The sequence below is a fragment of the Zonotrichia leucophrys genome, chromosome 6, assembly GCF_028769735.1.
Source record: "Zonotrichia leucophrys gambelii isolate GWCS_2022_RI chromosome 6, RI_Zleu_2.0, whole genome shotgun sequence".
Taxonomy (NCBI): Eukaryota; Metazoa; Chordata; class Aves; order Passeriformes; family Passerellidae; genus Zonotrichia; species Zonotrichia leucophrys.
Window position 1 is genome coordinate 29,103,908 of NC_088176.1, and position 27,236 is coordinate 29,131,143.

At 38.1% G+C, this 27,236-nt stretch overlaps 1 protein-coding gene across 1 annotated transcript in view; it reads left to right on the forward strand.

The window, feature by feature from the left end:
• The first annotated feature begins 1,485 nt into the window (after positions 1 to 1,485).
• Positions 1,486 to 27,236, forward strand: part of CABCOCO1 (ciliary associated calcium binding coiled-coil 1) — a 51,031-nt gene continuing 25,280 nt past the window's right edge. Inside the window, exons 1-5 of the mRNA XM_064716527.1 lie at positions 1,486 to 1,504; positions 8,291 to 8,439; positions 11,296 to 11,465; positions 14,474 to 14,618; positions 18,760 to 18,832. Coding sequence (XP_064572597.1) covers positions 1,487 to 1,504; positions 8,291 to 8,439; positions 11,296 to 11,465; positions 14,474 to 14,618; positions 18,760 to 18,832 — 555 coding nt within the window. The 5' untranslated portion in view covers position 1,486. The remainder of the gene's footprint in view (positions 1,505 to 8,290; positions 8,440 to 11,295; positions 11,466 to 14,473; positions 14,619 to 18,759; positions 18,833 to 27,236) is intronic.

Below are 27,236 nucleotides of genomic sequence, written 5' to 3' on the forward strand. Positions count from 1 at the left end.
TAACCTGGGTCTCTTTGATGATTAGAAATCATATGAAAATCTACCATGGCTACCTGTAGTAGGAAAGGACTACGTCAGCATTTTAAGTTTAGTATTTGTGTTGCACTTAGAAGTTTTGCATTTGAAGGAAATCAAAAAGCCACCTTAAATATTCACATACACATGAATGTGGTTTTGTAAACGTGAAGGATCCACATGAAATTAGATGGCATGGTTTGATGTGACTGTTGAATCCTTTTTTCTATTTCTAAGCCTTCTGACACCAGCTATCTAAAAATCTAAATTGAAAAGTAGGAAGTTTAGGAGCTCTCAACTGGAAATGTGGTTTGAGCTTCAATCAGCACTCAGCTTCAATCACCTGCTCAGTTCAGGTTTTGTGTAAGAAAGAATTCAATCCTTTTATACTGAGTAAGAGAAACAGAATTAGCTCTTTCTAAAGGCTTTAAGCCCCCAAGTCTTTTACATTGAAAATGTTCATGGAAGTCAATGGGCATTTTCAGTTCCAGAGGAGTGCAGGGTTAAGTCAAGAATCTACCTGTTACTGACTAGATAACATAATAATGAATGTACACAATCTTGCATTGCATCCACTTAATTCCCCAGTTTTAACACCTGACTACGTGCCGTGCTTGCAGCTCTGAATAATGTTCTTATTTGGTTAGATTTATATACACTGTAAAAGGGGCAGTAACACAACTGTGCAGCTATCAGCCACAGAGCACAGCACAAATTGTAGGAATTCACAGTGTGGGCTCTATTTCTTTAAAATTCACAGTGTGGGCTCTATTTCTTTAAAATACTATGAATAATTCTACAAAACACTGCAGGATCCAGCTCTCTGAACCTCAAAGATTTCTGACTCCTTTTGGAAGCGCGATTGGTCTACCTGTGTCAGTGAGGGTCAGGGTGTTTGAGCAGAACAGGAGCTACAGACGTGTTGAATCTCACACTATACATCACAATCTTAGTGGGTAATGGGCATGTTCTTGTCTCCTGTGCCTCAGCTAGGACACAGGTTCTGTACTTTGTGGTTTGCACATTTTAAGAAACTGCGGATGACAACCTTCTGAAGGTGGCAAACTGCTCCAAAGCAGTGGCACAGCTTGAAACAGCTGCAGAAAATCCCGGGAGGCCTTTGCTTTATGTGAGGCACTGCAAGGAAGTTGTTTTGTCATACCAGCTCCCTCAGCACATCCATAAACTTTGCAAAGTAAGTTATTTCGCTCTTTGTTCTTTTTACTGTTCACCTACCAAATGCTTGCATTTTATTTGATATTGCGGGTAAATGCTATTACTGTGAATTACTGTTGCTGCGTGCAATACAAAGCTGGCAGAGAAAATGTTTCGATGTAGGTTTAGTTCGCTACTGCTCCGAGTCCGTTAAATAGAAACGGCACGCGCTGGGCCGGGCCGCGCGGCCGTGAGGGGCGGGCCGGGCTCTGAGGGGAGCGCGGGCGGGGCGCCGTTAGGGGCGGGCCCGGCGGCCATGGCGGAGGGCGTGCAGGTACCGCCGGGGTGGGAGCGCTTTGGGCTAAATTGTCCGTGCTGAGCTGCACCAAGGGCCGCAAGGACGGTGAGGGGTCTGGAGCATCTCGCTTGTGACGAGAGACTGCGGTAGCTGGGCCTGTTTAGTCCGGAGGAGATTGAGAGGGGTTTTATCAATATATTTAAATGTCTCAAAGGAGGATGGTGCCGGCCTCTTTTCAGTTGTGCCCGGTGACAGGAGGAGCAAGGGCCATAAACCACAACTGAGGAATTTCCACCTCGATATGAGGAAGAAGTTCTTCCTGTGGAGGGTGGCAGAGCACTGGAAGGGGCCACCCAAGGAGGTTGTGGAGTCTCCATCTCTGGAGAGAGGCATTTGGAGACATTGCAAACCCATCTGGACACGTTCCTTTGTCACTTGCTCTGGGTGACCCTATCGCGGCTGGGGAATAGACTGTATTACCCCCACAGGTCCCTGCCAACCCTTACAATTCTGTGTAGAAAAGAGTGTGGCGTTAAAAAAGCCGCGTGTCTGTAAATATGCATATATACATATAAAAATACACTTGTCGTCACTTTCAGTTCCCAGTGTCAGTTTCCCAGTGTCAGTTTCCAGTGTCACTGTCGTCACCCAGTCAGTTCAATGGAGAGACAGGGCCTGCCCCGGCAGCTCTTCCAGCAGAGGCTGCGGAGCCTGGGCTGGCACAGCCCAGCCGGGTCTGTCCCTCACGCAGAGCTGCTGCTGGTGTGTGCCTGCTCCACCTCTGACCTCCACCGCCTCGCCAGCTTTCACTTGGTTGTGGACTCTCCTTTTTAAATGTATGGTTATTTCTTGGTATATTGGGTTTGTGTGTCTTTGGTCATGGGGAGCTACAGTAGTGGTTTCTGCAAGAAGCTGCTGGAAGCTTTCCCATGTCCACTAGAGCCAATGCCAGCCAGCTCCAGGACACACCCACGGCCGCCAAGGGTGACCTCACCAGAGACAGAGATCTGGGATAACAGATTTAGGAGGGGGAGGAAGGAATCCATACAAGAGCAGCTGGAAGAGGGGGATGCGAATATAGCTGCAAACACCAAGGCCAGCAGAGAAGGGGAGGCAGGATGTGCTCCAGGTGCCAGAGCAGGTTTCCCCACAGCCCATGGTGACACAGCTGTGCCCCTGGGCCCATGGAGGTCACGGTGGAGGAGACACCCATGTTGGAGCAGTTCATGGTAGACTCCCTGGTGGGGGGCACCCCATGCTGGAGCAGGGTTAGAGCGTGAGGAGTCTTCCCTGAGGAGAGGAAGGGAATGAGGAGGCAGCAGGGTCAGATGCAATGTGCAGAAATGACTGCAAGCACTCTAGCCCATCCCCCCTGCAAGCACTTTACCCCTACCCCCAACTGGTAGAGAAAATTGGCAGTGAAGTTGAGTCTGGGAAGAGAGGAGGGGTGTTTTGAAATGAAGTTTTTATTTTGCATTATTCTACTCTGATTTCATTGGTAACGAATTATTTTTCTGCCCAAACCGAGACCCTTTTGCTCATGACAGTAATTGGTCAGTGACCTTTCCCTGTCCTCACCTTTTCCCACAAGCCTTTTGTTGTTTCCTCTCCCCTGTTCAGCTGAGGAAGGGGCTGGCAGAGAGGCTGTGGTCAGCTCCTGGGCATCCAGCCTGGGTCAAACGACCATAGAGGGCTTTTTTGTGGTGGTAGGAGTCTCCTAATTTTTGGTTGTTGAGGAAAAGGCTTGTGGTTTCCTTTCAAAGAGCACTGGGGCAGTGGAAGCAAGCTTACACTTTCCTTCCAGCAATATCACAGTTGCATTTCTCACCTTTCATTGCTTTATCTTGCTATCCTCTGGAGGATTTTACAAATCCACAGTGTTTGCATTAATATTTGCTTTATTTGCTTGTCTTTGGCCTCCTCCCTGTTTTTTTCCTGTTTCCTTTTTTGACTTGGTTGACAGAGGTGTGGTTTCTGACAAGCAACTCATTTCATGCTGCTTGTCAAGAGATATAAAAGTAAAATTCATTCCTCCCAAGAATGTATGAGGTATTGCATCAACTCAGAATTTCTCCCTCAAGCCTGTCTATGTAGTTGTAGCTACTATAAGATAATTTTCTTCTGCTTGAGCTGCTTTGTTGTCTCCACTGGCCAAAAGTCGCCGTGACTGTTGTGGGAGTGATTAAGCGCCTTCAGCCATGTCGTGGTTGTGTCTTTGTCAGTACAAAAGCTCACCATTTAGGTTTCCTTAAATAAATAAACCCTCTTCCAAGTGAAATGTGTTGCTAAGTATTCTAAATGCTTTATGAAAAATATATGCACCTTTCACAGAGCTCCGTTAGCGCTCTCTGTAAATATTTTGGCAGTTGGAGCAGCGTAACACTGGGGTGATGCAGTCAGATCGCAGTAAAAGGATACAGGCTGTGCTCTATGGGACACGACAGGCTGTCAGAAATATATTGTACATCTGGTTGAAATGTACCATTGAAATTTTTGTAGATTTTACTTCTTGGCTTTATAAAAAGAATCTTTAGAGGAATTCAGTAAACTTTTTTTTCCACGTGTTTTCTGTTCCTCATATATTGAAGTTTGTTCTACACACAGTAGCTTACCTTTGTGATATTTCTGTCTATCCTTTATGATTTGTTTTTATTGGAAACCATGTGGAATTGTGTGTTTTTATGATTCTATAGTCCCTAGTTTTGGCTGAAGGTAGCTTAGCATGGTCCATATATAAGGTGTAGGAATCACTATTCTGGTACTGTTTCTTTATATAATTTCTTACATTTTGAGACGATTCCTTTTATTTAAATTGAATATTTTTATAATTGTTACAGCTTGTAATGACTTTCAGCAGAAGGTCTGTTAGAAAATCTGAATACTGATCTTATCAAGTCTTGCTGCTGCTTTATTTTTAACCACATTTTTCTCATAAGTGGTCTGCAGCTGTGAAAACATCAGTAAAATTTATTGTCATCATACGTTTGGTCAACCATAAATCATGATATATGGACTGTGACATTTTTGAAACATATTTTGTTATTAAAAGGACACTATCATGTTTATAGTGTTCCTTGAAAGCTTTCTTTGCCTATAGGTGTTGTGTTTTGCATTTGACACATCTGCATATTTCCCTTTTGAAGGTAGTTGAAATGAGTGCTGCTATTTTTATTTCCTCATTTGTTTGATGACAAAAGAAATGTTTATGATTAAAAATAGCAACTATTGATCTTAACTTCCCATTGTGGGAGCGGACAAGTGGGGCCTTTTAAAAACAAACAGGAACAGTGAATGTGTTTCTGTTTCTGCCTTAACTATTTGTGTAGAAAGCGTCAGGATTTTCTGCTGCTACTGAAGCATTTGACAGCTTGATAACAAAATGTGTATAATAATACAAATAACAGCCTGTGTTGCTGGTGTAGTTTGGTTGGGTTTTTTTCATTCCCATTTTGATTAAAGTTGTAACTGATATACAGTGCTCTTCCAGGGTACATCTGCTCTGCTGTCAGCCCAGGCAGAGCAGCTGAGCTTGCTTTTCATGAGCTACTGGAAAGCTGAGTCCAGTCTGATTTCCCTGCTAGGGTGAGGACAGCAGGATCTTGGGTTCCTTTGCTTTGAGTATTTGCTACACTTGGCGAGATTTGCTGTTCCCTGTGTATTATGTGTTTGGAAGCCATTTTGCAAAGCATGGTGGTGTATTGTCAAACAAATGCAAACGCTGTCTTCAACCACTGCAGAAGGCTCATCCCAAAGGACAGGCTTATTTTTCTTGAGCAATGCTGGTGCTCATTTCAGTTGCTGTGTTTCAGGGTTTGGCCACTCTGGAAAGGCCCTCACCAACACCCCACGTAGTGGGGCTTTTTTCCGAGCCAGGGGTGACTCAGTGCAGGTTTGAGCTTTTGAGAGTTCTTTCCCACCCCTGTAAACATTGAGCTTTTTTGCAATTTGCTGTTTATTGGTCTACTGCTGCTATTTCCTGCTTCATGGTAGTGAAGGGAGACTGAGAGATTCAGAAAGATCTTACTTTTTGTTTTAGAATGTCTGGTTTGGTATTTTGATTTGATGCTGTTAACAAGGGATGCCCACAGCATTTGGAGCAATGTATTGAACAGCCAGAAACATATTATGCATTCAGAACAGTTAAAAATCCTTCAAAGGAAAATAAAACAGTAACAAATAATTCTCTACTAGCAGCCTGTATTTAAACAGGCAGTTTGCTGCTGGGAGTGGGCATTGGTAGGATTGGTAGATTTTTTTTCTTGACACATGAACAGCATTACTAGAATTAACTCACCTTGGATTACCTCAGTCAGTCACTGCAGTTAATACTAAAATGAACAGTAAATTCTTTGACACCAGTGAACACATATGAAAATAATCTCCTGGTACTTTTAGTAGTGGTTAAAGAGACAAAAGTAATCAATCAAAGTAATTGTAAGCTTTTAGTCAGGTGTGTGTGTGTAGGTTCAGCCCAAACAGAAACTGTCTATAAACACAGGATTGTTTAAATTATTTATGGACCTTCAATACTTTCTTAAATTACAGAAACATTGCTGATTTTTAAAAAAATTTAAGTCATGTGCTTTCTGTCCCATAGTTCCTCATCTGTCATTTGTGACACTATCTCTTATCTGATACCTGTGCTTGTTATGGTGGACAGTGGTGCCCAAACCCCATCTTACCATGAGCATTACCAAAACCAGTAATGCGTTGGTGGGAATGTTGCTGCTGGGAATGTTGTTCCAGCCCCCAGGTGATGAAATGGATCTTGGGAAGCATTCACCTTGCCCTGCAAACTGTTCTGGTGTGATGTGCAGATTAGGGAGCCTTATCTGCAACTCTGAGTGAGTTACAGCAGCTGCCAATCTCTTCAGTTTAAACTGCAGCTTGTAAACTATTAGCATTTTGCCTTACTAACAATTGTGCCCAGTAAGATGTTGACTGACTGACCAGTCATAGGTAATTTATATAGTGGTGGTCACTGTAAATAATAAAGTATTCTATGTATTGAACATCCTAAGAGAAAGTGAGGGAGGAGCATTAATTCAGTTTCCAAAACATTAATATCAGTTATTCATTTAATTCAGCCCCCACAGCTTCTAAAGAATCTCATATTCAGCAGGTTTCTCACACTGCAGGAAAGAGTTTATATTTTTTCTTCTTACTGAAATATGTCTTTCGATAATTTTATATTAGCAGGTAGTGCTGTTTTTTTTTCCCTGCAGCTTCAATTATAGCAGCATTACTGACTGTAGGAGTATTTTTTTATGCTGTTTAAATTACTGCTAATAAAAGCAAACTACCATCATGCTTTTAACTATGTGAAGGAAGCCTTCATTTATTTCATTCCTATTCTTATGAGATAGTGTATCTGAGATTGACTTGTTTACAGTTGGGAACAATAATTTTTCTTATTGAGGTATATGTGAAAGTACTCAAGTACTTAATTAGAGAGGAGAAAATAGTCTGTCCACTGAATGAATGTTCTTTGTTGCTCTCAGTCTCGTTTTGTCCCTCCTGTGTGTGGTGGTTCTTCAGCTAGTCCAGGATTTCAGTACATCTTGTAGCTCAGCAGCAGCAGGGGGAGTAGTGTAGCTTTACTTGGGGGCTCTCCTTGTCCGGCGCTGGAGTGAGTTGGTGTCAGCTCAGAGCAGTGCTGGTCAGGCTCAAAAATCGGTGTGTGTGCTTTCCCTGCATGAGCTGGAGCAGGATTCTGCCTTGCTGCACTTCTCTAAACCCCAGATCCCGCAGATGTACAAGTGTACCTGCTGCAAGCAAATTGTGCCAGGGGTTTGTGTGCTCAGGCCAGGCAGACTCGAGCAGGAGGCTGGGAGGCATTTTGGGGCTGGTTCACTCTTGATCAGAGCTGGGCCAGCACCCAGTGCCCAGCAGGGCTTTGTCCAGTTTGTTCTTGAAAGCCTGCGAGGATGGAGATTCCTCTGCCTTTCTGGGTTATCTATTCTAGATATGAAATATTTTCATACTGAAATATTTTTCTTTATGCTGCCCCATTGTGGATCCCCTTCCACTGGAGCACGGTCCCATGACCACTGTCCGTTTTTCCCCTGCAGTGCCCCTCTCTGATGGGGCTGCTTCATCTCACACCTCACTTTGTCATCTACATATTCTATTGTGAAACCATTTTAGGGGATTTTTTCTACTGATTTTTGCATTTCATAGATTTCTTACTGAATTTTCCTGTTTTTTTGAAGACCATTGCATTGTTAGTTCATGCTCAGTTTGTTCTTCCCTGAAACATGTCCATCCTTCCTAGGAACAGTAGTGTCAGATCCTTATTATTCTGTTGCAGCAAACATCTTGGACTTTTGTTTGGCTAGGGGAAGGAGATAGTGTAGACAGTAAATTTGAAAATGCAATCAAGTACATGGTGGAGAGCAAATAACATAGTAATTTTCGTGTATTCTCATAATATGTTTAGGAGAAAGTTAATTTTAAAATTTAATTATTGTGCAACACAGTATCATGTTGGTCAAATTTAGATTCATGGATTCTTTTGCACCTTTAAATCTCTGTTGTTTTTAGTTGCAAGTTAATTTAATCTTGTGCAGCACATATGTCAGTGTGTTCCCATATGAATTTATGACAAAAATACTATGTTCCATGTATCTGCCCAGCTTTTCTCTGGTGAGAATGTGTTAAGGTACTGTGTTACTGCTGTATAATTACAGCTGTCTTGCATTTTTGGCATTTGTTGAATTAATCCCTTGCATACCTCCTCAATATAAAAATGTTATTTGGATAAGTTAGTGACATAATAAAATAAACATTTTTTAAATTACATTCCTATGTACACGTATGCAGGATGAATTCCGAGATCAGGATGAAGTCCACGATCAGGATGAAGTCCGAGATCAGGGTGATTTAGGTGGAGCAAAGATTATCAATAGAACATTTCTTTCTCTTTCCCAAGTAACTGCCTTGTCAGAAGAAGATCTGGAAGGAGTTGAAAAGTAAGTAGCAGTGACAGCAATACTGGAACCCATATAATAATGAAATAAAAATTGTAGACTGTTTGTTAGATTTCTTTTGTGACGGTTATGTCATTAGTCTTAATTGTTCAGTTAAATCATTGATATTTAATATTATTCATCAAAGATGGCAGAAACACTTTTGATCTCAGATCCAGCCTGGTTTACTGGTTTTCCTATATCTTTTAATTTTGCTCAGACTCCTTTTTTTCCACTTGAATTTCACCTTGTTGTGGTTTCTGAATTTACGATAGCTTTAAATACGCTGTAAACAAAACACAAAATAAGAACAGGCTGATACTGAGCTTTTTTTTGGTACATCTCTCTGAGTAACCTTTTTGGCTAAAACACTCAAGATTCTGTACTGTAACAGGAGTTACCAAAAAATCAAAAAGGTCTTGAAAGTTCAGCAAGGGATGGAAAGCTTGAGAAGGCATTAGTAGGTCGCCATTATGGTGCTCTGGGGAAATGGGAGGCAGCCAAAGACTTCTGATGTCAGGCTGCCTTTGTCTTTCCTGTACCAACACTCTCCCTTGTTATTAGTGTTTAATAGCAGCTAAATTTAGGAGGCCAGAAGTTTGACCTGAGACTCCAGATTTATATTTGACAGATGGGACTTCTGAGAAGTGCAAGAATTATTTAGGAGCGTTTGTGTCTACTAGTAGGTTCTTAGGGAATTGAAAGCCAAAGGGCTGGGCCGCTGGGCTGGTTTGGGAAGGAAGAGGTGGGGAGTGTATAAAATCCAGCTTTGTTCCTCTGAATAGGTAACCATTTAATAGAGATTAAAATATTCCTGAACCATACTCTGTTCTTCCTATTTGTCACTATTCTAGGGAGAGAAGGTTTTTCTGGGATTTTTTTTTTAAAAAACTGGAAAGAAAATTTGCGACCATCAAATAATAATAGAAAAAATTCTTTCCTTTCCTGTTTTCTCTTGCACAATAGGCCTCTTTAAATTTAGAGGAGACTGAAGTGTACAACTCATGGAGACTAAAATGTGCTTAATATGCACAATTCTTTGTGCAACTTTCTCATCAAGATTAAAAAGAAAAGCACTGAAAGATCATGTGCTCTTTTAGTCTCAGCTGATCACATATGTATTTATATATACATGCTGTACAAGGGGAATGTAAAGTATATACTGCATCTGACTGGAAGGAGCATAGTTACAGGGTATGTTATGCACACTAAGCAGTTTAACAGCAGCATTGAAGATTTGTTTACCAGAGTGCATTGTGTCTATTTACAAGAGCAGTTTGAGGGCCACAGCTAGGGTTAGAAAATCAGAATAGATCTGAGTCTGATAGTTTTGATATTCTGCATTCCCATCTATCAGGGAGTTTTGTACTGCTGTCCATCTTGGTAAGACTTGAGCCCTGTGAAGAAAGAAAAAGCAGGGAGGGTAACTATGGAATCGAACTGCCCCATCATTTCACAAGCATGTAAAGATCCTGTTGTCAGTGACATGCCTTACAGAATATTGGAAAGATGAGCACTGGCATTGTTAGCAGAATCAGAGAAAATCTAAATCCCTGAGAAGCTCTGATTATGAAAACACAGAGTTGGCAGAAGCTTCAGAGAGAGAGGATATGGACTGTTTCAAACCTTGGAAAGTTCAGCTGGCCATGTTCCACTTCTATTCCAGGACACAAGTTAAGTGTTTTTAACCGACTTGCATGTGTGCAGCTGTACAAATTTGTCATGCAGAACAAAGGAATACATGTTTTAAACAAAACTGATTGGATTATATGCTTTACTCTGTTAGCTATTGAGGCTTTAATTAAAGAAACTCATCTCTTTTGACAGCATATCTGTACTGTGTCGGGTAAAGCCCTGAAACTCTAATGGCTGCAATCAGTAGGTCTGGGATTAATGTCCTTCTTAGGAAGGAATGAGAAGGCAGCAGGGCTGGGGAAGACCTTGCTTTTTCACACAGGAGTAGAAACTCTGATCACTGGCACCTGTGTCCTCAGCTGTAGTTAAGAAGCCAAGGATTGCTTTAATGTAAAACTTAAGTACCTGAGACATGGCCAAAGTTACACTGGAAGAATTGAAACCGAGTCCTAGCCACAGTCCCCTCTCTTCATGTGGAAAAAAGCACACAGTTATTATAAAAGATGTAACTAATTCTGTGTTTGGATAGAGTAGACATAAATGTGTCAGCAACAGTATGGCCTCCTACAAGGGAGTGTATTTTTTCATAAATTTTGCAAGTTAAAGTGAGTGGAAAAATTTTCATGGTGTGCCAGTAAAATGGGATAAGGCTCCTTTTAAATGTTTTGACCATTATGGAAGTGCAATTTAAGCTTCTAAATATTTTAGCTACTTTCAGTAATTATGTATTATATTATTTGCATTAATTTTCAGATGTAATTTTTCATCAGAGGCCACATGAAAAATAATCTTGAAATGTAAACAAGACCTTATTACTACTGTAAAACTATCTAAATCAGAGTGAAAGCATGATAGTGGAAAGTGGAGACTAATTGTGTCATTTCATCCCACAAACCAATTCCTGATGAAACACTTTTTTTCTCTGGAATTTTCAATGTATTTCTCTGGTTTTGTAATGCACTGATTTTTGTTCTTTTGTCAGTCATATCTTAACACTTCAGTAGTTTTTGGTGAAACCTGCAGGTAATTGTTTACTTTTTGATATGTCCTCTGATCATAAATGCAATCTAGGAATTGATATAGCTAAATTCAAGAAATTATGTACATATAAATAATATAGCAACTAAACAAATGTTATGGTTATAACTGCATGCAGGCCAAGTAAGATTTGGAATCTGTAATTTATTTTTTTAATTTCATTGTTTTACTCTGCAACTTTTTTAGGAAGATGGCAGAATTTCTGAATCTTACACAACTAAAGACATCTTTGAAAGAAACTATTTTATTCGATTATTATACTGCAGGATTTTGGTGGGCTAAAGAAATGAACTTCAGTCTTATCCAGATCTCAGGATTCATGGGTCTATTAAATTTCGCCTTGGAGAACCTCAGCAGTAAGTATAATTAAGAATTGTAAAATAAATATCTGAAGTGGAAGGCAAGAATGTTTCCCAGTCATTTTAATAAAGTGATATTTAATTACATGTAATTGTGAAATTATTTACTTTCCTCTTGAATGTTGCTATGTTAAACCTTGTACCTAAAAATAATTCTTACTGGCAGATCTCAAGTCTTTTGAGTAGAATATTCCTCATTCTTTGTTTGTACAATATGTCGTACAAATGGCCCAAGTCCTGAAGAGACCTTTTCTTTGCTATGGTAAAATAAATAATAATTACAGTAGAGAGAGAGAGCAAGGAGCTCCTAAATTCCAATTCCAGCTTTCTCAGTGACTGACTCACTGTAGCCTTGGGCACATTTCTCTGCTGTTTGAGATATTCAGTACATCCTATATCCAGTAGCATTATAGCAGGTGAATTACATTTTTTTTATCCTCAGAGGTCAACTCTCAGCTTCCTGTATGGCAAATGCTGCACTTCTGGCACAGAATCTATGTTAACTAAGGACTGGTGAGGGAAGTAAACTGGTATTGCTGCTGAAGATGAAAATGACAAAGGACTGTAGCTCCTGTGGCTATGAGGAAGTTTGCCACAAAGCATGAAGCTTGGTCTAGTGGGAATGAAATAGCCAGAAAAAAATGGTAGCACTGTCCTCTAAAACCTTCTTTCTTAGAGATTCTAATGCTTGTTTAACATTCACTTTGAAGGTGATTATGTTCAGAAAAGTCCATCCCAGAGGAAGAGTGAAAGGACTCAGCAGTTTCATTCAAAAGAGAAGGCAAATATTTTAAAATCAAACTCATAACATTTATTATACTTTTTCACTGTAATTTAGTTCAAGGGCCTTTCTGACTTGGAATTTTGACAGAATATGTACGTGCTTTATGATCATTGGAATTCCAGTTGTCCTTCCTGTCTCCAGTGAGAAAGTATCTTAACATATGCTAACTATGTTACTATAACAATGGAGCAGAATGGGAACCCAACAGAAATCAGCTTTATGAGACCATGTAATACATGTGTACACAACAGGCTGGTAGCACAACCATTATTAAAACTGACTGACCTTTTTCAGGAATGTCATCTTAGTTACATTAAGCTTTGCCAAACTTTTAACTCTTTAAGCTTAAGAAATTTTCCATGGCCGTGTCTGCATTTGGTGAATTTTTATATATAAAATTGCAAGTGAAATAGTTCAGTGGGCTTGCAGACAGAGGCTGTGGGGAAAAAAAAAAACAACCCAACTATTTTGTGTCTTTTTTTTTTTTTTTTTAAGAGGTCAAATGCCTGGGTGCTTTGAAGTAAAGATAAAGATTTGGCAAGCAAATATTGTGAATTTGCTTTTTGCTGTCCTGTGAAAATCCATTAAGATTTGGCTAAGATATACATGGTTTTTAGAGAAAGAAAATGTAGTTTTTAAATGCTTGCAGGAAACTTCTTATGTTTGCTTCACAGCCCAGGGCTGAGATGAATTTTCTTGTAATTACCAAACATTTCAACTGAAAGCAAAATTCTAACGTCTTTTATATTGATGACTTTCTTTTCTTTTCCCTGCACTGGACCCAGTGAGCCTGGAGAATTAAACTGACTTGGGCATAATGGCAAGAGTAGCATTGAGCAGAAAGAATGGATTTAGAGAAGGAGGGTAATGGAAATGCATTTAAGGCAGGTAAAGCAGCAAGGAAGACTGGAGGCTTTGCTTGATAGGGAGTCAGAATGAGTTACATGATTTGATTCTCTTCTATCTATCGAGGGTAAAGTACTCCTTACCTCACACAAGTGCTGCGTGAGTCCTGAGACAGGTGGTTGGGACTGAAAATCAGGTGTGCAGAGGAAAGAAAATTTGGATGAGTTGGCAACAGACTCAGGGCCTGGGTGATCTGTTATGTGCCTTCACTTCCCTACAAATATATTTCTGGTTCTGTTGCTTTTCCTCATTTCCTATGGCTTCTGTTTCCTTTGCATTCTCTTTGTTTCTTTCTCGTCCCTTCCCATACGGTTATTTATATTGTGCTGCCTCTCTTACTGAAAAGTGAGGTGGAATTTTCAAGCCTTTGATTACTGTACCACTAAAGGGCAAAACTATAAAAGTAAAGAAATCTTCTAAGTATTTTAATTTGCTTTCTGTACAAAAAACCCAAGGAGTGTATCAGTAGAGACATAAAACAATGAGGAAAATAAATCTATTTCACCACTGGTGGATATTTCCCCATTTTTTCTGTAGATTTTTTTAGACATAAAAGAAAAGAATAAATTGTATTTGAAGCTTTTTTATTTTTAACTTCCCATGGTACTAGCGATGGCAGGCACTGTGTGCAAATCATAAAGATGAATCCTTTCTTTTTATGGGTTCAGCAAGCACTGATAATTTCAGATTGTCCTCTTTGTAAGGACAGTTATCAAACAGAATTTAAATTCTAATTCCAACCTGTTGTGGCATTTGGTTTTGATTTGGTAAAAATGTAAAGTAATTATCTGGTTTGGAAAGATGCAAAAATGTCTCCAAGTTTGATGATGCATGCAGGGTCTTATGCATATGTTTAATCTGTTGTGACTGTAAACACTTTAAAATATTCTTCACCCTTTTTAATATCTGTTCCTGTATTAATGGCTTATGTTGCAAGGGGCATGGTCAGAAGAATAATCTTTTACAATTCATAAGAAGTAGTCTATTTTAAAGAAAAACATACCCTGCCTCTCAAATTTGCGTGTTATTCTGCCTGTGGTTCTCTCAGCACAGGTAAGGTGAAGCTGTAGTATCTTGAACACCCATTATTGTGTTCCTTCCATTGTGAAGGCAGAGTGGTGGTTTTTTAGTGGAATTTTAATGGACACTTTAGGGATGAGAATAATGGCAATAGAAGCATTTGACTGCTGTTGGCTTTTCAGTGGTAGATCATAACTAAAACTTCAAGAAGTCTTATAATTAAAATGGACCAAAAACTCCCATCCCACCTTGTCGTGTTTATACATGGTTTTTGTTCTTTGGGATTACTTTGCAGTCAGACGTATGACCTTGGGAGACAACGTAAAAGAACTTGAAAAAGCAGTGACTGGAATAAGAGAAACTGAGTCAGAAGAAGGAGGTGACGTGAATTTATTCAGCGTTGACCAAGGCAAAGCAATCATTGATTTCTTGTTTTCCAGGTATTTATTTCTACAGAATCTGTTTTTATTTCATTAATCTAATATAGTGAGAAAATGACTGATAAAAAAACAGCAATAATAAGAACAACAACATGAACAATTTTAAAATTATTATTATATTTACACTACTACTAGTAGTATTTTGCTCTTATTTTACTGGATATCCTCCTACCGTGCCAACACACTGCAAACACCAAACTTTAAATGATGAAAAAGAAAAATATGCAAGGAGCAGTAAAGATCTGGCCTCAGATGTGAAAGTCCAAAAAAAAATTTGGACTGGAAGTTTATAAAAATATAAGATTATGCTGAAAATATTCCTTTAGGGTTTTGTTTGATGTGCTAAAAGAAAACAAAGTGATGCATGGGCAATAATCTTGTTTTGCTTTTAAGAGCTACTTTTAGATTCCATCTGAATAAAATTGTAGATCTTATTTATCTTATTTAGATCTTATCTTGATTCTGTTACTCTAAGTATTTGTATAGCCTTGACAGTTATTGTGGACTGAAGTGATTTAAAGTTTTGTACTTACAGAATTGAGGTTCTGGTCATATAGGAGTCATAAAAATGTTGCATTTCAAAATCAGCAAAAGTCCAGTATGTACGTGAAAAGGTTTTGTGGCAAGTCTCAGCTTTTAAACAGAGACGCAGAAAGAGATGCAAACAGCTGTACATTCATTATTGAGAAAAATACTGAGTCTGATAGCACCAGTAACGGCCCTGTATAAAGTTGTGACTGTATAGCCCTGTGTACACCCCATTTCCACTGCACTGCTGTGGTTCAGGCAGCGGCTGCACTGACATACCCCTGTTGGCAGTACATGATGGACACAATGGTTCTCAAGCTGTTCAACCATTCATCAGTGTCGGGGCAAGGAGATGGAAAATAAATAAGTTACTCCTGTAGTATATGCTCATCTACTGTACTGCAGCTGTAGCCCTTCAGCCCATTTTCTGACCCAAGTGGGGGTGGAGGGATTTGCAGCAGATGGACATTAAAATTTAGTAAGGTCATGGCTGATCCATATCTAGATTTGCTGGGAATTTTCTGACTTTTCTGTAGGAAAAATGTAACACAGCAAGGTGGGAGTTTTTAGGATGTTTTCCTGAATGCAGAAAAGTATTTTCTCTTGAGGGTAGGCAAAATACTAGGGTAGCCATTAGCCTTCCAGTTTAGAGTACTTGGATTTAAAGGGGGATTTAAACCCATTGCAGGGGTTTAAAACCCATTAAATGTAATTTCTCTTACAGTCGGGCTATAAAATATGTCTCTTTCTCCTACTCTCTGATTTTTTTTCTTTTGTTTCTTTCTCATGGAAAATATAAAACACTTAAGATTCTTCTCATAAGAAATGGGAACATCTCTTTAAATCTCAAATTTCTGTAGTCAGGCAAAATAATGTCCTGCCAAGTACTAACCCTAAACTAAAAGGAAACTTGGCATTTAAGATGTCTCAACTCCTTTTACTTCTGCCTTCCTGTCTGTCTTTTGTGTATTTATATGGAACAAATGTTCATTCCAAACAGCACATCTATAACTCTTGTGTAAATTATCCATTGAGAGATATCTTGTCCATGAAGTAATTCCTTCACAGTCGGAAGAATTTCATCCAAGAGATTAGGTGCTCCATCCTCCTTTGAACCAAAGTATTAGCTGGGCAGAAATACAATCAAACTGCAAAACTTTTGCAGCAGAATGGTATTTTGGCCACCAGATATGGGTTCTATGTCCAAACTGCTTAATTTATTACAAATGGGTGCTGTGGTGATGCCATGGATGTACACACATACAGTAAAATGTATCATATGTGTCCAGTTTATGCCATCCATAATTTCAGTTACTGGATTTTTTTTCTAAATAAGAATGGAATTTGCACACTTAAATGGGTGTATTTTAAACTTTATTAACTCAGAAATAGTTTGAGTTTTATTACAATTCAAATTAATGTATTAGTTCAATACATTTTTTTTCTTGTTTAATTTTAAATGATAAGCCTGTAGCTTTTTTTCTACTCAAGACAGTGTGACATGTTGTAGTTCAGATCACATTTTTACAGATGAGCTGTAAACCCATGGGATTTATAATGGAAACAGGGACAAATGCTTAACCACATTGGCACAAACTGTACAGCAACTATAATGACACCTTCAGGTCTGGTGGAAGGTGACAGTTATCATCTTTTTATCTTGTCTCCTTGGGCAAACACACATCAACGTAGCTCCTGACATTTTCTTTTCAGGAAGCAGTGGAGCTGGGGAAATATGTCATTGTTAATCACCTTCAGATTCTCATATGACATCATAAGAGGGCCTATTATTAACAATATTACTTACACAAGTAAAATTATTTCTGGGTAATTGCTAGAAAAACTGGTATGGAATTTTTAAATTGTTCACAGCAAATTGAAACAAAAAGGGGCATTTTGTGTAATGTCTGATAGAAGAAAGAAAATTACACTGTTTTTCTAAATAAATGCTGATGTCTGATTTATGTAATTTGATTTCAAGACCATTAAATGGAGAAATTTTTTCCTTCATACAGGATTAGGGGTGCCAGGTTGCATAGAGAAATTTTTAAAAATAAAGACATAAAATTCAGAAATGCCAGAAATTATTACTTATGCATTTGGGTATATATTTTAAATTATATGAACCTGTAGCATAGTCCATGAACAATATCATAACACATTTGGAGGGGAGGGGAAAGAAAAGACCTGACTTTTAGGTGCTGCAAATCTGGCTTATTTCAAAAACACTAGGATAAGAGAACAAATTTGAAATACTAATTTCTGCCAATCCAATTGGAAGGATATATGTCTTATTCCCTGTGTGTCTAGGATGTTCATAAAATATTTTTTGTCTTTTTTCAAATAATCCCTGTTAGAATTTTACCAAATTACAGGTGTGTATGAAAGGGGACACATATTTACATAAATCAGTGTGAGTCATTTCCAGGTTAAGTCCTGAACTCTCTTTAAACATAATTTCTGTGTTTCCCCTGAAACATGTCAGGAATTCTTTGGTGAAGTGCTGCAATAAAAATGTACTTAAATGAAATTGCAAATACTGTAAGAACTTAATTAATTGCCTGTGTGCTTTGGCTTTGGGGGAAGGCAGCCTCCAGCTGAGGGCAGCCAGACTTCTTACGTGGGCCTTGCCAGTACCGAGCCAAAGGTATTGCTGACCCAACTGATGGGGGTCCCAGGAAAAGAACTTGGGTTCTGTCCCTAGGCAGAAAGCACAGGAACCAGTTACAGAGGTTCCCTGCAAATATTGCCGTACCTTTCATGGATACAGCAGGCAGGACAGCAATAAATTCCTGGAATCCTTCTTCAGCCTGGACTTGGTATGAAATCACAGAGCAACATTTGAAATCGTATGTCAAAATGATGTGACAGAAGCCAGGAGTTCTGTATCATGATTGTAAGAGAAGAACTAATTGTAACAGACTATGACAAACAAAACTTTTGGTTAAACAAATGCTGTATCATTGATCATTAGAAAAGGAAACAAAATTATTTGAAACATGTGAAATGGAAAGCCATAAATGTTAAGGAAGGAATATTTTAGTCCATTGACAAAGTCTATTTAAAGTTGCTTTTGTTGTAGTACACAAAACTGCTGTGTGTTAATCTAGTTTTTTAGTTTTTCTTTGAGGAAATACTACGCTGATTTTGCAAAGTGACCTTGAGAGAATAAATACTTCTATTCTTTATTGTTTTTGTGTTCCAAGACCAAACTTTCTCCCTGTACTGGCAGCCCATCCCAGAATCTGAAAGCTGATTTGGCTTTGTTTCCTTCTTGTCTGCTATTGCTGATAATAAAGGCATAAGTATCCTGGTGATAAGTGTTTCAGGAATTACTTTTTTCAGGGGAGAACTTTGTCTTCTCGGAGTTCAATTTCATAAGGACTAAGTGGATGTATTTTTAAGTATCACGCTGTATTTTCTACAGCCATCTGATAATAAATCCTGCAAACTGAATATGCTGCTTGTTGGTTTTGAAGTTAAACAACTGTTTCTTTTTAAAATTTGGACTGTTACCATGCTGGAGGGTACCTCTTAGTTTAAGAAAACTTGTAATATTGTTACCTTTCCAAAAACTTACAGCTCTGATAGTCTATGTTATGTTGTTTTTCAGCTTATTCCAATACTATAAAGCATATGAATACCTTTTCCACGTTCGTAGAGAAGATCTTGTGCTAAGTAATGAGGTGAGTCATTTATATAGATGGAACTCATTATGCAGAGTTCCTTAACGAGTGCACCATGGCATATGTTTTATATTGCTCAAAGCAACTTCATGTCAACATCCCTGCATTACTAACGTAAAACGGCTGATTAAAGAGTGCAAGTTAAGATGTTTTGATCCTCATATTCAAAATTAATTTGGGATCTCAAAAAAGTGTAAATGCATTGCTTGGTTAAGTCGTTAGTTGTGTTAAATCAGGAACACTTTTGTGTAGGTATTTGTAAGTTGATGCATGTAATTTGAATTAGCAACGTGAGTCTGACTCTGCTTTAAAATCAGCAATCAAAATCAGAAAATGCTCTGTGCCACGCTGGTCTGGCCACAGTCCTCATAGACATCTGTGCATGTACAGAGTTCTGTACGTGCTTCTGTAGCCACCAAGAGTTAATTATACTGACTATACAGAAAGAAACAAGCTAGAAACTGAGCATTTTGAAATAATTCAGTTAACAATAGTGAGTTGGCATCACAATGAGCTTTGTGATGTGTTCTAACTTAGGTGTGAAAAACTACGTAAGAATGTGTTGATGCAAAACATGGCCTTTAATCAAATGGACGGATTCAATTAATCAAATAAACCTTCCTTTAGCTTATGAGGATATTTGTTATTATACATTAAAAAATATTTCCATTTTAAATTTTTATTAGGAACCAACTGATGACCCAGAGGGGCACAGTAGTGTATTATTTTTGCTGATACTTATATTTTAGCTTATCAGTACACAGTGAAGTTAAAATTAGCGCACTGGAAAAATTCCTTTACGCTTTCAGCTGGTATTTTGACTCTGGTGATGTGGGATAATTGCTTTCCATGTTGCTTTTAAGTAGCCATATTATAAAATTACTTTTCTTGACATGGATACAAATATTTGGAAATTATTCTTGTCATTTGCAAGGTGGGTTAAAATTCCAACTCTGATGAAATTGGTGACAAAACTGTCAATACAAAGGTGGAGCAGAACTTCAGCATTACTATGTTAGGGTGGGGATTTTGTGTTAGGTAATCAGATCAATGGGTGGTTAGCACTTCTTAATTGATAAAATCGATTTTAATGGGGCTTTGATTAAGTAATTCTTGTGTAAACTTGAATCATGAATCTTAGAAGGTTTCAGACTAGCTTTAAGGAAATGTGTTTGTGTTTTCTGAAGTCACCTTTCTGGGTGGGTGAGATCATCATGCGCAGTCCCAGCCACAGGACCGGGCTTGCCCTGGGCAGACTCTGGGGGAGCACCACCTCTGCTGAGGGTACCAGCACCTCTGGGCAATGGTAGGAGTGGATTTCAGGGAATGACTTCAGTGATGATCTGTCCAAGCAACAAGTGCTGTCTGCAGCTACAACTGTCACAAAGCCCTGCATGACAATCTTTAACTGTAACTCCTTTATGGCCTTCTCTTACCTATGGTGCCACTTCACTTCAATCCATCTGTTTTGTATTCTGAGCTACATGGCAGAGAGCTTTTAATTTGTCCAACTACACTCCAACACCCAAGAAAATCAATACTTATATTCTGTTAAGAGTTCATTTTGATAGGGTGATGCATTGTTCTTCAATAAGTAAAAGTTTAAGGTATTGAAGCTGGACATACAAATTTATGGCATTATTTGCACTTGCTTTATGTGTTAAAATGTGAGGAGAGGTGAACTCAGCATAGACTTCAAGTTCTTTTGCTGTAACTTTGTTTTGTTTAATAATTCTTATGCATAAAAGAGATCATTACTTCTATTTTGCAGTCCCTTAGATGAACAGTTTTTTGGGCTGCCGTGGTTTGGTGTGTGTGGCTGTGGCAGGGACACACCTGGGGTCACTTGCTCTGCAGTGCATCTGCTCAGGGAATGGGAGATCAACTGGGAAATCCATGTGCTGAAAGTTTGGCTGCTGTCCTGTTATGTAGGCCAGTGTCTTACTAAAAAAAAAAATGCCCTTGCAGACACACCACAGCCCAAAGCTGGATCTGATCCTGACTCTCAGCTGAGTGCAGCTAATGTCTAAGAAGTTTTCCTTTAGCTCCAGCAATAAAAGCCTGTTCTTTTGGAACAGGACACTCTAAATTGTAATGGCCAGATTTGCCCAAATAACAAGAACTGCAGTGTTCCAAGAGCTTAATTACAGCATTATCTCCTTTTGCAAATGAACACTTTGAGACGAGTCAGTGAAATGACTTGCTTCAACGGAATTGATTTGCTTCCACTGAAATGGCTTTAGCTCAGCGAGTATGTGCACCGAAAAAATTACCTACGGAGTAAAAGCCCAGCACCCTCAGGAGAAGATCTGCTGCTTTAAAAGAGATACAGCTACAACAAATAAAAGCTGTACTCAGTGTTGTAATGGATATCCTTTTAGGGAAACCACAGTCTGTGTTTTCCAAAGAAATCTTATAGCGATGGGTTGTAAAGTCATTGGAATTTTTTTTCTCTAGCACAGGCAATTATACAGTGTTCTCAATCAAGTTTCCTTTTTGATCTTTCACTGCAGTTATTTTCAAATGACCCTGTCATTTCCTGTGTGGAATAAAATCAGACAAGAAAAGGGAAATGACTCAAAACTCAGATTATGCATACAATATCTGTGGTCGTGCCACTTAACAAAATGTGAGTTATTTAAATGTAGCACATAATTAGTGGAGCTTCACAGTCTGATTAATATTCTGCATTTGATGCAGCTAGCATAATAAAGCCACCTCTGTAAAACACAGACAGTGTTCAAGTCTTAAAAAAAGATTAAAAATGCCAGGCTAATTTAATTTTTTTTTTTTTTTTTTTTTTTGCATGGGCTAAAGCCTTTAAACCTCAAACTGCCTAAGGTGATCGTATTGCCTAGGAAAAAAAAAAGGTTAAAACAGAAAGACATGAATGCTTGGTTAGATGATAAAACACGCATCACACTTCTAACCTACTTTGACAGTATTTAAAATTTAAAACTTGCCTTTCTAGCTATCAAATCCCTTACTTCTCCTTCATTCCAGATCTACAAAGACCTATATATTATGTATGCATGAATACCTGTTAGAAAACATGACGGTACAAGGAATTGCTGAGAAGTGTTAAGATTGCCAAGTAAATTCATTGCTTTTTTTTCCTGTTACTATTATGAGCAGTTCCCCCCATTTAGAATGATTACAGAAGAAGCTGTGCTTTAGCTGTTCTGTGGCTGTGATCCAAAATAAAATGCAAGCAGTGCTACCATACCAGGGTTCTTCAGGAATATTGCTGTTAAAGATACTGTTTTTTTCCCTTCTGCCTGTTCTGGACATTTTGCTCTCTAGCTGTGATTTAGTACACCTATATTGGCTTGCAATTTCAAGGAAAGCAAAAGGAGTACAGACTAAATATTGATGTTCAGGGAGTCAATGGAGCAATTCTTATTAACACGTCAGATCTTAGAACAAAGGTTTAAATTGTTAATACATGAATTGTGTAGAAGTTAATTCTTCTCTATTTCTACATTTAGTTAATATATTTTACTTTGATAGGATATTATACAATATCTGGCAATTTTTTTTCTCTCATTTACAAATTGTACCTTATACTGCGGTTCATGGTTTTTGCTCCTCTCTGTTTTGTATTTTTGGATGGTATAAGGCTAAGGTCTTTTGGGATTATGTCTGCTTTGAAACATTTCCTAATAAAAATAATGTGGTTGGTAAATCTAGTTTTATTCCTAGTTGCTTTAGCCAGCCTGATGGAGTAATCTGCTATTTTATGGCCCAGATGACTAGCTAAGTTTGACTTCTTGAAATAGTAGTGTACAATGTAATTTTCTTTAGAGATGTCATAGTGGGTCAGATTGCAATAAAAATATCAAAGATTAAATTTAATGGCAGTGCAGATTCAGTATTATAGCAGTCACTAGATATCATCCTCTGTACTTAGAGTTCCAAACTGGTTTCCATTAATGCTTTTGTTCTATGTACTCCCTACTTTCTGAAGCATTAAGCATTTGGGCTGTGTCTGGTCCTTATCCAGTTATGGGTTGGGGGTTTTTTTAAGTTTGAACAAAATCCCTTCTTTGTTTGAATTTAAGGAGATGGATAGGAAGAATATGCTTTTTGAAAGCTAATAAAGCTTTGTTTTCTTCTGATGGCAAAAGCCCTAAAATCTGGGACTGGACTTTGATACGAAATCCTCATTAGGTGTTGCATATTTAGATTGGTTAATCAATCATTGTTTAAATGAATTTGCTCCATGACTTCTTGAGAACTACATTTTAGAGATGTATGAAACCAGAATATTTCCATAAGCATATCAGTTCACACTACAGAAACTCATTCCCCAGCTAATGGAGTGCTTTTCAAAGCCTGGAGGTTTCAGATATTTTTAGTGCTTAAAAACCAGTGAGTTGATGTTTTGTAGCTTTGTTTTCTAAATATCACCATGGCAAAGACATCAAGAAGAACATAGGACTGGAAGGGATGTCTTCAATTGTCAACTCTCATGCTGCTTTCTCTTAGGGAAACATTCATAATCCTCTTCATAAACCTGTCAAACTCCAGTTTAAAAAGTTAACTTCATTTTTGTCTTTGCTCTTCAGTTAGGAAGTGCCCTGATGCCTGGTTTCTGTTATTGTTATAAAACCTCAGTTTCTGGTCTGGGTGTATTCATGACAAGCTTATGTGCATTTGTCCTTGTGACAATTTGTGCTGGTATTGACCTTTAGCTCTCGTTCCATCCCCAGTGTTTATTTTTCTAGTGCACAAAGAGACAGCAATCTTATTGTCAGCCTTCATTCAGCTAGACTAGAAAAGCCAGCCTTCTCTAATCTTTGCTTTAAAGGTAGACTTTGATACACATGTGCTTACATCCATACCAGCTTCTTGTCATCCTGTTGGCCTTCTTCTATAATTGTTCCACTTTAAATCAGTTTTGTTAGAACATAAGTGACCAAACTGACATAATATTGTTGCTGAGATAAAAGCAAGGCCTTGTAAAATATCAATTGTGCTTTCTTTTCCTCTGCTGGGAATAGCCTACATGATAGGTCCTAGAAGTGTTTTATACCTGTATCGTGTGCCTATCTCATTGTACATCTGCTATTCTAGTTCTCCTTTGTTATTGTATTTTCTAGCTGAGGTACTCCCAGTGCACTATAGGCTTTAAAAAAAAAAGATGTCCCCACAATGTCACCTCCCAATTTGTCATTGAATACAAGAATGAATAGACTTCAAGGGCATTCAGTCCCATCTGTGTGGTATTCCTGTCTGCTCATAAATTGATCATGTCTCTCACATTGCTTTTGTCTAGAAAATTATTTATTTAATTTACTATGAAATTAGTCTGGCATCATGTATCTTTGATAAATTGATGTTGTGTTACATTCCATTTCTCTTTTATTTCCATGCTCTTATTTAGTTTTTTCCTTCAAAACATGTTTCTCAAGCCTTTGCTGTTATGAAGATCAAAACTACAGCTTCAGGAGTAGGTTCATTATTTTCTGATTGTGGATGTTTAAAACTGGTACTCAGTCTTTTGATGTCTGAAGGGAAATTTTTGATGTCCATTACAGAAGTGTGCCATACCCAAGTCCAGATTACTGAAGTAAGCAGCTGGAGAGCCAGTGGGTTTTTGACAAAATTCACAGATATCCAGCTCTTTGATCTTGAGACTTTCTATGGCTGTAACCAGAGATCTTGAAGGACTTGTGATTAGTCTGAATTAAAAGTGGAGTCTGTTGGAATTGTATGCAGTACTACTTCAAATATTTAAGCATCTGTTGTCTAGTAGAAACAGCCTTTGTTTTCCAAAGATTGTGTTGGTACACTCATTTGTCAGTAGGGGACTGCACTGATGCTTAGCAGTTAATTTCCATGTAGGTCACATGCTGATGATCTTCTAATGAACTTTTAACATTCCCGAATTTTGGTAGCTGAACTGCTCTGCCCTAAGAGCTGGTGAGAGCTCCAGAGAGCTGGTGGAACTCATAAGTCAGTGCTGAGTACTTTTACAAGGCTTTAGAGAATGATTAACAAAACGTTTTTTAAATTATTTTCTTAGGAAACATCAAATACAAAACAAGCCTGCTTCTTAACTCAGTAACATGCGTGAAGTCACGAAAGAAAAGAATTCAGGCAGGACAAGTGCCAAATAGCTGACATGGGCTGTGCCTTCAGTGTGCTGAGCACCATGGTTCTGACCCAGCCAGTCTTAAAAAATTGGGAGCTTTAATTTCAATGGACCTATTCACATACACAGAATTAAACTGAGAAGTGACTGGGGTCACATTGCTCAGCGCCCTGGAGGATGAAAAAGATATTAGAGAAAAAAAATAGAGGCTCATGATCAATTTACTTAGTTGTACAACTGACAAAGCATCACATTTTTTGACTGTATGATGTTAGAGAGAGAGAGGGGAAAAAAACTTTCATTCTTGGCAGGAAAGCAATTCTGGAACTATGCATGAATTAATATATACACAGATGTGCTCTATGAGTTTTTAATTATTTATTTAGAAAGTTGCTTGATTTCCATATGTATGGAATCGTGTGTGTGTGTTTGTGTGTATGTGTTTGAATGTATGTAAGCATACATAGTTGGGATAAGAGCAGTAATGACTTGTTTATTTGCTGGAATGCAGGTCAGCTAGGAATTGTAGGCTTTGATTGGAAGGATAGTCAGTGCATTAATGACAGCCTGTTTCTGCTATTCATCAGAATGTTCTATAACCCAAATGATGAAGTGCTCTATCAGAAGACTACAGCACATTTAAAAATGGTTATCAATCAAGATGTAAATTTTAATAGAAGACATTGAGATTGGCAGAAATGTATTGACTTGGAGATGTTTTTAAGTGGTTAAGCAAAGTAGCTGAGGACAGACTATTAGGATATGAATTTTATTTTACTATTCTAGTATTCCAGAATACCTCACTCTGATGCCCTTTGCAAATTCTACTTGTTTAACTTGACCAGCATGAAAAAAAGTACTGGGAGCTGAGCAAAGATCGGTAATTTTGTTTCATAGGAGAATCTGAGAATTTTGCAATTTGATTTAATTCCAGTTTAAAACAAAAAAAATAAACACTTAAGAGGATTGCTATTCTTACATGTCTGTGTTTAAACTCCCTGACACAAAAGCAGTGCTTTTGAAAGTGATTTCAGAGCCCCAGCTCCATCATGGTGCCATACAGCATAGTTGGCTCTGCTGGAGCAAGACCCACACAGTCTAGGGGTCCTCAGCTTGCTTGGGGAGACAGGAATCTAGAAAACAGGATTCTTATCAGCTAATGTGGCAAACCATTGGAAGGGCTTTGTACATATGCTGGTGAGAGCCAGGTAGGTCACTGCTGGCACATTGGCAGAAAGTTATTCACGCAATAACTCAACTTTAGGAAGTTCAAAGAACGTAACTTGAAAGGAATCTGCTGAAAAAAGTAGAGACACATTTTATTTTGAGCCCAATGCATTATGTCTGCTGCAGTACAGTGCTATTTTCAGTGTCAAACTCTTCCATGTAAAGTAGCAGGCATCAAGGAGTTATTCAAGAATGTGCCACATTTTGTTTATATTTCGGTGGTTCAAATTTAGCTGCCCTTTTTAAAGTTGTTTGCCAGAAGGTACCATTTTGGTGCCTGTACAGTTTGACTTACTGGAGACTGGTTTCCCAGAGCAGTTGCCCTGTTTCCAAGATTTCCTGCATAATTTATGGTAATTGACTGACAGAGATCCATGACCTTAAAGTACAATTAACAACTGTTTTGTACCCCTTACTTTTATCTGCAGCTTTTCATCATCTTGAAAATCAAATTGCATTCATAAAAGTATTGGTGGAATGGGCAAGTGATGTTATATTTCATGGGAATGTATCCCCATGGGTGAATATTTAAGTATCAAATTCATACATCTTGTGACCTTATGTTATGAATAACATGTTGACCTTATTCATATAAATAAATAGCATGACATTTCTTTACTATGATGATTTATAATCAATATACATTTTAATAAATTTTCATCCATTTAGTTGATGTTATGAGGACAAATGTAATCCAAGTCTAAATAACAGACAAGTTTTACAATCCTTTAAAGTTCCTTTTTAAAATGCACCAGAAAGTTTGTGTCTTCTAATTCCACCTTGAATTTTACAACTTGTCATAAGATTCAACATAAAGTATTTTTACTGAATATTGAATCTGATGTATTTGAATATTAATTCATAAAACATTATTTTGTTTTCCTATAGATATGCTAAGCTCAGCAAAATGTAGTGTTACTCATTAGAAAGCTAAGTTTTATAGGATGTCTGGTTGGTATTTGAGGTAACTTATATTGCTACTTAGGTTTACATTTAATAAACCTTAGCTAAGAAAATTGTTTAAATTTCAAAGGAAAGATAATAAATAAAATGAGGGCATCGAATATTAATGTGAACTGT